Source organism: Stegostoma tigrinum, chromosome 43 (assembly GCF_030684315.1).
Source record: "Stegostoma tigrinum isolate sSteTig4 chromosome 43, sSteTig4.hap1, whole genome shotgun sequence".
In the NCBI taxonomy this organism is placed as follows: Eukaryota; Metazoa; Chordata; class Chondrichthyes; order Orectolobiformes; family Stegostomatidae; genus Stegostoma; species Stegostoma tigrinum.
Genome location: NC_081396.1, coordinates 7,577,231 through 7,590,118, shown reverse-complemented (window position 1 = coordinate 7,590,118; position 12,888 = coordinate 7,577,231). Strand labels below are relative to the sequence as shown.

At 49.4% G+C, this 12,888-nt stretch overlaps 1 protein-coding gene across 1 annotated transcript in view; it reads right to left on the bottom strand.

Moving 5' to 3' along the window:
• Positions 1–7,779, bottom strand: part of LOC125449010 (zinc finger protein 850-like) — a 37,809-nt gene extending 30,030 nt beyond the window's left edge. Inside the window, exon 1 of the mRNA XM_048524563.2 lies at positions 7,041–7,779. Within this exon, the coding sequence (XP_048380520.2) occupies positions 7,041–7,738 (698 nt within the window). The 5' untranslated portion in view covers positions 7,739–7,779. The remainder of the gene's footprint in view (positions 1–7,040) is intronic.
• Positions 7,780–12,888: the final 5,109 nt, after the last annotated feature.

Below are 12,888 nucleotides of genomic sequence, written 5' to 3'. Positions count from 1 at the left end.
GTGCAGGTTCACAGTTCCTTGAAGATGGAGTTGCAGGTAGAATAGGGCAATGAGAAAAGTACGCTTTCTGTTATTGGACAGTGCGTTGAGTGTGGGAGCTGGGGGGGCCATGTTGGGGCTGTACAGAACATTGGTTAGGGCCACTTTTGGAATACTGTGTAATTCTGGTCTCCCTGCTGTAGGAAGGATGCTGTGAAACTTGAAAGGGTTCAGAAAACATTTACAAGGTTGTTAGAGGGTTTGAGCTACAGGGAGAGGCTGGGGGCTGTTTTCCCTGGAACATCGGCAGCTGCTGTCTCTGGAAGAGAGTTCCAATCCTCTATCGCACCAGGTGTGTAGAGGTGCTTCCTAACATCTCTCCTGAATGGTCCAGCCCTAATTTTTAGACTATTCCCCGAGTTCTAGAATCTCCAACTGGTGGAAATAGTTTACTTTTATCTCTTAGATCCCTACAGTGTGGAAGCAGGCTGTTCAGCCCATTGAGTCCACAACGACCCTCCGAACAGCATCCCACCCAAATCCCCACTTCATGTCCCTACTCTCTCACTGTAACGCTGCATTTCCCATGGCTAACCCACCGAGCCTGCACATCCCTGGACACTACAGTGCGATTTAGCACAGCCAATCCACCGTAGCCTGTACAGCTCTGGAGTGTGGGAGGAAACCAGAGTGCCCGGAGGGGAAACACACAGACATAGAGAGAGAATGTATAAACTCCATAAACTCACTCACCCAAGGGTGGGCTTGAACAGCTAGCCACTGTGCCATCATCCTATCGTTTCCTATTAATAGGATTAATAAGCCTTCAATCACATCACTCCCCTGATCTTCTAAATTCTAGAGAAAACTGGTCTTGTCTCTCCACATAACCCCTGAAATCCAGATAAATATGGTGAAGGCTCTCCAAATCTCACCTTCCTAAGGCATGATGCCCAGACCTGCTCACAGTCCTCCAAGTGGGGTCTAACTGGGGTTTTGTATGGAAGGTGCTGAAATTTATGCTCAGCAGAAAGGGGGGGGGGTAAGAAAAAGGAGGAAAGCTTTTATTTAATAATTCATTTGTTGGCATCACTGGCTGGGCCCAGCGTTGATTGCCCATCCCTAGTTATCCCTTGAGAAGGTGGTGGTGAGCTGCCTTCTTGAATCGCTACTGTCTTGTACTACATTCTTTCCTCTCCCACTGTCTAAAAGTAAATCTTCATCTCTGACACTTTTCTTCAACTCTTACTCTGCTGTAAACAATATCCCCTTCTACTCTTTCTCCTTAAGGAGCTGATTGGCAGCACAGGATCCCTACAGTGTGGAAGCAGGCCATTCAGCCCATTGATTCCAACTGACCCTCCAAAGTGCATCTCACCCAGACCCATCCCCCTACCCTACCCCTGTCAATCTGCATTTCCCATGGCCAACTGCACATCTTTGGACTGTGGGAAGAAACTGGAGCACCCAGAGGAAAACTCCACAGACACTGGCCGGCGGGGGGGTGACAGAGAATGTGCAAACTCCACACAGGTTGTCGCCTGAGGGTGGAATCGAATGTGGGTCTCTGGCGCTGTGAGGCAGTACAGCTGACCGCTGAACCACCGTGCTGCCCCAGTCTCAGACAGCGACTCCCCATGCAGGATGCGAAATAATATGTGCATATTCCTTACTGGATGGAAATGTTTCAACACAATATATTAAACCTTAAACAAAAGCAGAAATCACTGGAAAAACTCAGCAGGGCTGGCAGCATCTGTGGAGAGAAATCGGAGTTAACGTTTCAGGTCCAGTGACCCTTCCTCTTGAATAAAAGGCACATGTACAATTTTATTATAAAGAAAATTTATTAGCCTACTCTACTTGAGATCTGTGCAAACTAATGAGTGAATCTGTTCGCTCAAACGACTGCAGACCTCATCGTTATCATCAGGGTCCCTCACAGACGAGAATGTCACTTTCTCCCACTCTCAGGGTGAGCCTACAGGTGACCATACAATTGATGCAGTTACCACAGGCTCTGTTACACTCAGGGGTCACACGGGAAGGGGTGGGTGGGACGTTGATGCAACATCCCACTCCCTCTGCTGTCTCGTGTGGATACTTTCCTGCATGCTCCTCCTCCCCTATGGACAGTCCTGGGTCTGCCACATTTCACCAGTGAGGGCTTGAGTTTATCCCTGAAACGTTTCCTCTGTCCACCTGAGGCTCACAGACATATTCAAGCAGCAAGTCTCACTGCCTGGTGTCCGTTGGCAGTCCTGAGTGGTGGCTGGCACTCAGAAGCCCCAAAATATAAAAGCAAGAAAGTGAGACTTTGCAGAAATATTTTTAAACAGGTTTACTGAAGTGAGCTTAGGTCCTACTGAATGTGAATTTGCCGACATAATGATGGAAACTAAGCAACTGGCAGGGGAATTTGCAAACAGTCTTTAGTGCTGAGGAATTAAGTGACATCTCAGGAAGAATGATAAATGAAGAAATTGACAGGAGGGAGAAAGTCTGGAAAATAACAAGCACCATGGCAGTGATACAGAGAGAACAGATGGACCTTTACACTGACAAGTACCCAGGTCTAAATGTAATTTATCCTCGGATATTATAAGCAGCAGCTAGGGAGATAATTGGTGCATTGGTTTTAATTTTCCAAAAACTCCCTGATTTGTGCAAGACCCTAATATTGAGGGGGGGGGGTGTGGCATGGCAGCTCAGGGGTTAGCACTGCTGCCTCACAGTAACAGGGTCCTGGCTTTGATTCTGCCTCTGTGTGGAATTTGCGTGTTCTCCCTGTGGGTTTCCTCCCACAGGCCTAAGATGTGCAGGTTTGGTTGACCTGGCCGTGCTAAATTGCTCACAGTGTCCAGGGACGTGTGGGCTTAGGTATGGGAAATGGGTGGGAAGGGTTCAGAGGGGCAGTGAGGACTAGATAGGCTGAACGGCCTGTTCCCATACTGTAGGGATTCCATATATCACAAATGTAACTCCCTCATGCAAAAATGGAGGGAGATGGAGAGTAGGAAGTTACAGGCCTGTTAGCTTACCATCTGTCATTAGAAATATGAAACAATTCATAGCAGGGTATTTAAGTAAGTGGAAGAGAATGAAGAAAAGTCAGTATAGTTTTGTTAAAGGGAGATCACGTCTGACCTTACTCACCGGATTTCTCATAGGAAGTAAGACGTGCAGTGGATCAAGGAGGACCAGTTGATGTACAATATTTGGATTTCCAGAAGGCACTTGAGAGACTGCCACACCAAAGAAGATTGTGGAAATTTAAAGCTCTCAATGTCGTCGATAGTAAATTGGAAATGTATAGAAGTTTGGCTGAGTAATACACAATGGGTCTTTTCAGGGTGTTAATTTGTCCCGAGAGGTGCAGTATACAGATTGGTGAAGGAGCTTCAACTGTTTACAACAGATAAACGTGGCTTGGATGAAGGGACAGAGGGCTTGGTGGTCAAATCTGTTGATGACACCAAGTCAGGCACGAAAGTAAGCTGCGATGAGATCAGGAGGCTGCAAGATGTTATGGTTAGTTTATCCGAGTTGGCAAACAGATGGTAAATGGAGTATGACGTGAGAAGACGGGAAATTATCCATTTGCGCGGGAATAATAAAGAAAACACTGAAATGGTTGCAATGTGTTGTCCTTGGGAATGAAAGACCAGCACAAAGTACAAACATTTTGGCTAATCCACCTAGCTTGGACATCACTGGATACTATAGATCAATTTAGCATGGCCACTCCACCGAAACTGAGCTGACACATCCATGAATACTATAGGCAATTTTCTGTGGACTGTGGGAGGAAACCCACACAGACACAGGGAGAAATGTGCAAACTCCACACAGTCACCTGAGGGTGGAATTGAACCTAGATTCCTGGTGCTGTGAGACAGCAGCGCTAATAACTGAGCCAATGGAATGATATCATGTATTGCAAGGGGAAGTGCGTACAAATGTAGGCGAGCTTTGCTTCAGTTGTAGAGGCTGCTAGTGAGACCACTTGTGGAGTGCTGTGCGTAGTATTGGTCACCTTATTTAATGCAGGATACAAATATGATTTGATTTGATTTATCATTACCCAGGTGCGAATGGTATCGATGCTGTTGGCAGCCTTTCTGTGGCAGCGAGCCATGTAAATGGAGTCCATGGGTGGAAGGCTGGCTTCCATGATGGTCTGGGCTGTGCACACAACCTTCTGTAGTTTCTTACGGTCCTGAGCAGAGCAGTTGCCGTACCAGGCCGTTCTGCAGCCAGAGAATAAAAGGTTGGTGAGTGACCTTAAGGACATGCCAAATTTCCTGTGCCGCCTGAGGACGAAGAGGCGTTGTCATGCCTTCTTAACTGTCACATCTACGTGGGACGTCCAAGGCAGGTTGTCAGTTATTGTCACTCTGAGGGACTTGACGCTTTCCCATCCCCCTCATACTCACCTCCGTTGATGTGGATGAGGGGCGTGATCTCCACCTTTCTTTCTAAAGTCAATGATCGGTTCTTCAGTTTTGCCAATGGTGAAACAGAGGTCGTTTGTATCTGCACCGCGTCACTAAACCCTCTATCTCCCTTCTGTATTCTGACTCATCGTGGGAGGTTGTTCAGAGAATTTTACCAGATTCACAGCTGGAGTGGGCTAGAATACTAAGAGAGGTGACATGATTGAAACATGTAAGATCCTGAGAGGCATTGAAAGGATGGACACAGAGACGATATTTACAATAATGGGACAGGCTGGAACCAGGGGTCGCTGATTTAAAAACAAGCGGTCACCCATTCCACTCCCGGACATCCCAGATACCCTCGTTTTTCAAGGACCGCAACTTGCCCCCCCTTCAGTGGTCGAAAACACCCTCGACCGTGTCTGTCGCATTTCCCACAACTCATCCCTCACAACCAAAACAGAATCGCCCTCATCCTAACGTACCACCCCACCAACCTTCGAATCCAACACATCATCCTCCGACACTTCCGCCATCTATAATCCGACCCCACCACCCAAGACATTTTTCCATCCCCACCCTTATCCGCTTTCCGGAGAGACCACTCTCTCTGTGACTCCCTTGTCTGCTCCACACTCGCCTCCAACCCCACCACACACAGCACCTTCCCCTGCAACCGCAGGAAGTGCTACACCTGCCTCCACACCTTCCCCCCTCACCCCCTCCCCAGGCCCTAAGAAGACCTTCCACAACAAGCAGATGTTCACCTGCATATCTGCCAATGTGGTATACTGTATCTGCTGTTCCTGCTGTGACCTCCCCTACATCAGGGAAACCATGCGGAGGCTTGGGGACTGCTTTGTGGAACACCTACGCTTGATTCGCAATAAACAACTGCACCTCCCAGCCACGAACCATTTCAACTCCCCATCCCACTCCTTGGACAGTGTGTCCATCATGGGCCTCCTGCAGTACCACAATGATGCCACCCGAAGGTTGCAGGAACAGCAACTCATATTCCGCTTGGGAACCCTGCAGCCCAATGGTATCAATGTGGACTTCACAAGCTTCAAAATCTCCCCTTCCCCCAACCACATCTCAAAACCAGCCCAGCTCATCCCCGCCTTCTTAAACATTCCTCCCACCTCAAGCCCCACCCCCATCTCCTACTCATTAACCTCATCCCACCTCCTTGACCTGTCCGTCTTCGCTGGACCGACCTATCCCCTCCCTACCTCCCCACCTACGCTCACCTTTACTGGCTCCATCCCCGCTGTCTGTCTCCTCTCCACCCAGCTTCTCCTCTATCCATCTTCGATCCACCTCCCCCTCTCTCCCTATTTATTTCAGAATCCCCTTCCCATCCCCCAATTCTGAAGAAGGGTCTCGACCCGAAACGTCGGCTTTCCTGCTCCTCTGATGCTGCTTGGTCTGCTGTGTTCATACAGCTCTACACCTTGTTATCTCAGGTCTATCCAACCTTGCTTCATAGCTAAACTCCGCCATACCCAGCCTATCCAGCCTCTCCTTATAAAAACCAAATGTCCTGTTCCTTGATCATCAGTTTCCATGCAGGTGCAGCCTGAATTTTTCACGTTGTACGACACCATTGTGAATGGCTTCGAAAATGCAAGCGTACTACATCTGAGATGCAGACTATTTTCTATTACAATCGCAGTGTGCTGTTGTGATTTGAAATTTGCTGCCTGGAGGCAAATTCAACTGCGTCCTTCAGAAAGGAACTGGAGACCTTTGTGAAAAATGTAGGAAGTTAGAGATCGGTGGCATTCCTCAGATAGTTATTTCAAAGAGACAGCATGAGTATGATAGACTGAACGGCCTTATGCAAAGCTTGAAGAATCTCATGGCCACTTGAAAGGAGGGAATCATCAATATGTTAAAGAATGCAGGATCTCCACTTCTTTGTGCATTTAGTCCAACAATTAAATAGACCTCAGTACTCTCTTAAGTGGCAGATGAATTTCAATACAAAGAGATGTGGGGCAGGAGGGATAGGCCATACAGGTTTAATGGCATGAATCTAAAGAGGGAGCAGGGAGAAAATGACCTGGAGGGACATAAGCAGAGATTGGTAGCAGAACACAAAGAGAGAGGGACCTTGAGATCGCAATATTTGAATTGGAAGAGGAATGTTGGCAACACAATGGAGGTCATTGAGTACAAAAGCAGAGCAATTATCTGAGACCGTATCCAGTCACTGGACTGTTTTGATTTAAAGAAATCTTGAGGGACACAATCCCCTCTTGCATTCGCCTCGGCCAAAATTTCAACCAATCAGCAGCCTTTCCTCAGGGAGTATTAAGTGCGGTACCCTTTGAGACTAGGTATTCTTGCATGTGTGTCCTGATGAGCAGGAGATGAAATGCTTCAACAAGAGGTCTCCCTTTTCTCAGCAATAAATCTACTTCCTCAGCTTCTGTGGATCATTTTGGTGGGAATGTGCAGTCGCAAGCTCAAACAGCATCGACCCCACTGGAAGCGAAGTGGGTGAGAGCAGCCAGCCCAGCAGAAAGCAACTGTGTGACCCTCCCTCTGTGAGAATAAACACAATTCCATCCCAAATGTGATTCAAAGCAGCAGAACATCAATCACTGCGATCACTTGTGAACCCGCTGGTGTCTCAGCAGGTGGGATGACCGAATGAATCCCTTTCCACACTCAGAGCAAGTGAATGGCCTCTCCCTGGTGTGAACTCTCTGGTGTGACAGCAGGCTAGATGACTGAATGAACGCTTTCCCACATACAGAGCAGGTGAATAGCCTCTCCCCAGTGTGACCACGCCAATGTTTCAGCAGCGCGGAGGAATCACTGAATCCCTTCCCGCACTCAGAACAAGTGAACAGCTTCTCCCTAGTGTGAACGCGCTGGTGTCTCAGCAGGGTAGAAGAATGACTGAATCCCTTCCCACACTCGCAGCAGGTGAACTGTCTCTCCCCGGTGTGAGCGCGCTGGGGGGTCAGCAGGTTGGACGACTGAGTGAAGCCCTTCCCGCACACGGAGCAGGTGAATGGCCTCTCCCCAGTGTGAACTCTCTGGTGCTTCTGTAAACTGGATAACTGTGCGAATTTGTTTCCGCACACGGAGCAGGTGAATGGCCCCTCCCCGGTGTGAACTCTCTGGTGCTTCTGTAAACTGGATAACTGCGCGAATTTGTTTCCGCACACGGAGCAGGTGAATGGCCTCTCCCCAGTGTGAACCCGCTGGTGTGTCTGCAGCCTGCACAACTGAGTGAATCTTTTCCCACACTCAGAGCAGGCGAATGGTCTCTCCCCGGTGTAAACCTGCTGGTGTCGCAGCATATCAGATGAGTTGGAAAATCCTTTATCACACACAGAGCAGGTGAATGGCTTCTCCCTGGAGTGAACCTAGTGGTGTGTAAGGAGACTGCACAACTGAGTGAGGCCTTTTCCACAGACGCAGCAGATAAACGGCCTTACTCCAATATGACTTTGTTGATGAGCTTCCAGTGCAGATGGTACCTGGAAACTCTTCTCACAGTCCTTGCACTTCCATGGTTTCACCGTACTGTGGGTGTACATGCACCTTTCCATTTTTGGACATCAGTTTAAGCCATATTCACAGACTGAACACATAGACGCGGTCTCTGCAAAGGTGGCGGTGCAAGTTTTTTTTCTCAGTCTGTGTAACTGGTTAAAACTCTTTCCACAGTCAGCTCACTGCAACACTCCACCTGGCACACCGATCTTTAAAACCATTTGACAAACATTCTTTGTTTCAGATTTACAAACAGCTGATATTCGGGTCCCAGCAAATCAAGTGATTTTGCCAGATCACGAAGGGAGGCTTGTTTCGAGGTTTCTATCTGCAAATCTTCTAATTCTCTGGGGGGGATAAAAGGAGTTTGCAGAAGTCATCGCAGGACAGAAATTCATGAACAGGCAATTCCCAGTTGCTATGCAACATTCTTTCCTCTCTCATTGCCTAAAAGCAGTAAATTTCCACAAACTTATCCCTCCATTCTCACTCTGCTGTGTCTAATATCCACCCCGCCTCCCCAGGGTGTGACTGACAGACCCACAGCCACCACCTTCCTGCCCCTGGGACCAGCCAGCCCACACTCGCGCAACTGCGCATGTGCCGGCGCCGGTGGCGCCGTCGTCACAAAAGGCCGTGCCCTGGTTGACCAATGGAGAGTCTCGGAGGACCAGAGGTCCTCCAGGCACAATCGAAGCTCCGCTATTGTCCGAAAGCGGACGACCCGGTCAATGACCTGGATGCCAGTGCGCAGGCGCAGGGTCCGTCCGCCCGCACCCGCCCCGGCCCTGTGAGCATGCGCAGTCCCTGAGAGTCCCTTATTTGGAGTGGACCTCATCATGCTGCAGGATGAGAAGGGAAGGGAGAGTGTGTGGGATGGGGATTGACAGCTTTTAGGGCATGAGAGAGGAGCAGAAATGTAGCATAAACATGAGAACTGCCTCTGCTGGATTTCTATCTTGCACTGACAGTGATGCAATCTCCTTAAGCAGGATTGGATGAGTGAGAGTTTGCAGTCAGAAATCTCAAAACGAAGATGTGTGTTACAAACAGAGCAGCAGGATCCGAATGTTATCATCAAGCTGCGACCTTAGAAAGAGAAATGTTCTGAATAAAAACCGAAAGAACCGGGGACGCTATCAATCAGGAGCAAAAACAGAAGTGGCTGGAAAAGCTCAGCAGGTCTGGCCGCATCAGCGGGGAGAAATCAGAGTTAACGTTTCGCGTCGAAAGACCCTTCCTCAGAGAAGAGCGATGTGACCATACAGCACTGTGGCTGGAAAAGCGCAAAGTTACTTCAGGCGTGAGGCCCGTCACCTGCTCCGTGTGCGGGAAGGGCTTCACCCACTCGGCTGAGCTGGTGATCTCGAGAGTGTTTCCTAAAAAAAACTGACCGTGGAGAGCGCTTTAACCAGTTAACACAACTTGAGAACGCGTTGTGGCGCATTTGCTGTGCACATGGACAAGATTTCAATAAACGGCTGAGTCTGGAGCGACAGACCATGCACCATGGAGAAACCGTGGAAATGTGGAGTCTGCGGGAAGGGATTCAGAACCCCGTCTAAGGTGGAAATCCATCGGCGCAGTCACACGGGAGAGAGGCCTTTTACATGCTCCGAGTGTGGGAAGGGGTTCAGTGATTCCACCACCCTGTCGACCCACCAGCGAATTCACACCACGGTGAGGCCATTTGCCTGCCCTGACTGCGGGAAGGGCTTCAGCCAACTGTCCCATTTGCAGAGACACCAGCGGGTTCACACCGGGGAGAGGCCGTTCACCTGCTCTCGGTGTGGGAGCACGTTCACGGACTCGTCTGCCCTGCTGACGCACCAGCGGGTTCACACCGGGGAGAGGCCGTTCAGGTGCTCTGAGTGTGGGAAGGGCTTCAGCCAACTGTCCCATTTGCAGAGACACCAGCGGGTTCACACCGGGGAGAGGCCGTTCAGGTGCTCTGAGTGTGACAAGAGATTCAGCGACTCCTCTGGCCTGTTGAGACACCAGAGGGTCCACACCGGGGCAAGGCCGTTCACCTGCTCTGTGTGCGGCAGGGGATTCACGGATTCTTCCACCCTACGGACCCACTGGCGGGTTCACACCAGGGAGAGGCTATTCACCTGCTCCGAGTGCGGGAAGGGCTTCACCCAGTCGTCCAGCCTGCTGACCCACCAGCGGGTCCACACCGGGGAGAGGCCGTACGCCTGCCCTCACTGTGGGAAGGGCTTCAATGATTCGTCCACGATGCTGAGACACCGGCGGATCCACACGGGCGAGAGGCCGTTCACCTGCTCCGCGTGCGGGAAGGGCTTCACCCAGTCGTCCAACCTGGCAATACACCAGCGAATTCACACCGGCAACTGGCCCTTCAGCTGCCCTGGGTGTGAGAAAGGATTCAATCGGTTATCCGGTGTCCAGAGACACCAGAGGGTTCACAAGTGACTTACAGGAATTGGATTCCGCTGTTATTTCTTCTGCTATTCGCATCCAGGACTGAACTACGCTCATTTAGCGAAATCTGCCTTGGTCTCTGAAACTAAAGACTTCCATCTGACCATTCATCCATCTCTATCTTTGCCAGAGGTTTGGCCCAGCAGTTCCAGATGGGTTATCTTTGTGAATTGACATTGCTCCCTTTGCCTGAATGGAGGTCACAAACAGTGACAGTTCCCCCAAAGTAGTCTCACCCTGGTTCAGAACGGGGAGAACACAACCCTCCTACTTTTCAAATCCCTCTCACCCTCTCAAGATATAGGCATGGTGGCTCAGGGGTTAGCACTGTGCCAGGGAACCAGGTTTGATTCCACCCTCGGGCAACTGTCCGTGCTCGTTCTCACTGTGCCTATGCGGGTTTCCTTTGGGTGCTCCGGTTTCCTCCCACAGTCCAAAGATGTGCGGGTTAGGCTGGATTGGGCATCCCCATAGTTTCCAGAGATGTGCAGGTTAGGGCGGGTTAGCAATGGGAAATGCAGGGTTACAGGGATAGTACGGGGAGGGGGTGTCTGTGTGGAATGCTCTACAGAGGGGGCACTGTGGATGCAATGGGCTGAAGGTCCTGCTTGCACACTGTAGGGATTCTATGATGTAACAAGTTCAAGGGAGTCATTTTAAACTCTTAAACGGGTGGATCCTGCATCTTTTATTCATTGATTGTATGTAAGTGTCCCCATCTCAGAAGCCAGTCAGGAAACCAATGAATGTTATATCATGAACAGGATGGTTGAGAAGGCGTTTAGCACGCTTGCCTTCATTGCTCAGGCCTTTGAGTGTAGAAGTTGGGACGTCGTGTTGAGGTTGTACAGAACGTTGATGAGGCCTCTTTAGGAATACTGTGTGCCGTTCTGGTCGCGCAGTTATAGGAAGGAAGTTGTTAAGCTGGAGAGGGATCAGAACGGATTTACCAGGAAGTTGCTGGGCTTGGAGAGTTTGAGTTTAGAGAAAGGGCTGGTTGGATAGGGTGGGCCTATTTTTTTACTGGAGCACAGGAGGTTGAGAGGCATTGTTTATAAAACAATGAGTGGGGTGGATAGAGTTAGTGGTAGGTGTTTTCTCCCTAGGATGGGGGATTTCAACACTAGAAAGCACATTTTTAAGGTGAGAAGAAAAAGATTTTAAAGAAAGCGGGGCAATTTTTTTACACAGAGGTTGGCTCCCCTGTGGAATGAGCTCCCAGAGGAAGTGGTGGATGTGGGTACAATTACAACATTTAAAAGACATTTGGATAAGTGCACGAATAGGAAAGATTTGGAAGATATGGGCCATGAGCAGGGTTTAGTTTAATATGGGATTATGTTCAGCATGGACTGGTTGGGCCAAAGGGTCTGTTTCCTTGCTGTAGGGCTCCATGACTATCCTTCTGCTCCTTGCATAGTTCCGATACGTAGAATTCATGTTAATGATCAATCAGAGAATCCCTACAGCGTGGATGCAGGCCCTTCGGCCTGACAAGTCCACACCACCCCTCAGAACTTCCCACCCAGACCCATCTCCCTATAACCCACCTGAGCCGTGAATCCAGATCGCAAGGATGGCCGTCGTACGTCTTATCGATGTCGATCCCGCTGTCAAATTTAAGACTGAGGCAGAACAGTCAAAGGCTCTCCTTTACCTCGGTGTGTCGATCGTCCTGCAGGTCCTCTCCCGCTGTCCACTGTGATCCCGTGTTCACTGAGCAATGCTCAAAATTTGTGCTGTTCAATGAGCTGCAGGGTTACCGTCCTGATCAACTTGCTCACCGAGGCGAGGCTGTCGCAGATTTCTCCTACAATGCTGACAGTTTACCCCTGATAACAGTGAGTGAATTGAGCTGTAGATCATTGTCAAGGCCGGGTCTTGATTTAAAAAACCTCATACAGTATGTGCCTGTGTGTTTTTGGAAGCTGCAGAGCGAAGAGAAATGATTAAAACAAAGAAATTCCTGTCCAGTCTTCGTAAGCTACGTATTTTGCCTACTTTCGGTGCAAGTAATAGGCTCATTGGATCGAACACTCCAGGGTTACTGTGTACAAAAGCCCTCATCGCCTGCACACGGCTTGTGCATCTCCTGTTCACCCTGAATTAAAGCTTAATGCATGAACTGGGTGGCTAGCCAACAAGTGATCAAACAGGCATGAGTCTTAATTGAGTTGCAATTTATGATGCCATCACTAATCAGCAGAGAGGCAATGGCTTTGCAGTATCATTGCTGGACTGTTAATCCAGAGACCCGAAAGACATCCTGGGGACCTGGGTTCGAATCCCACCATGGCAGGTGGTCTAATTTGAATTCACTAAAATATCTGGAATTAGGAATCTATTGTGAATCCATTGTTGATTTTAGGGTAAAACCCATCTGCTTCACTAATGTCCCTTAGGGAAGGAAACTGCCATCCTTACCCGGTCTGGCCTACATGTGACTCCAGACTCACAGCAATGCAGCTGACCCTGATCTGCCCTCTGGCTAATTAGTAATGGACAGTAA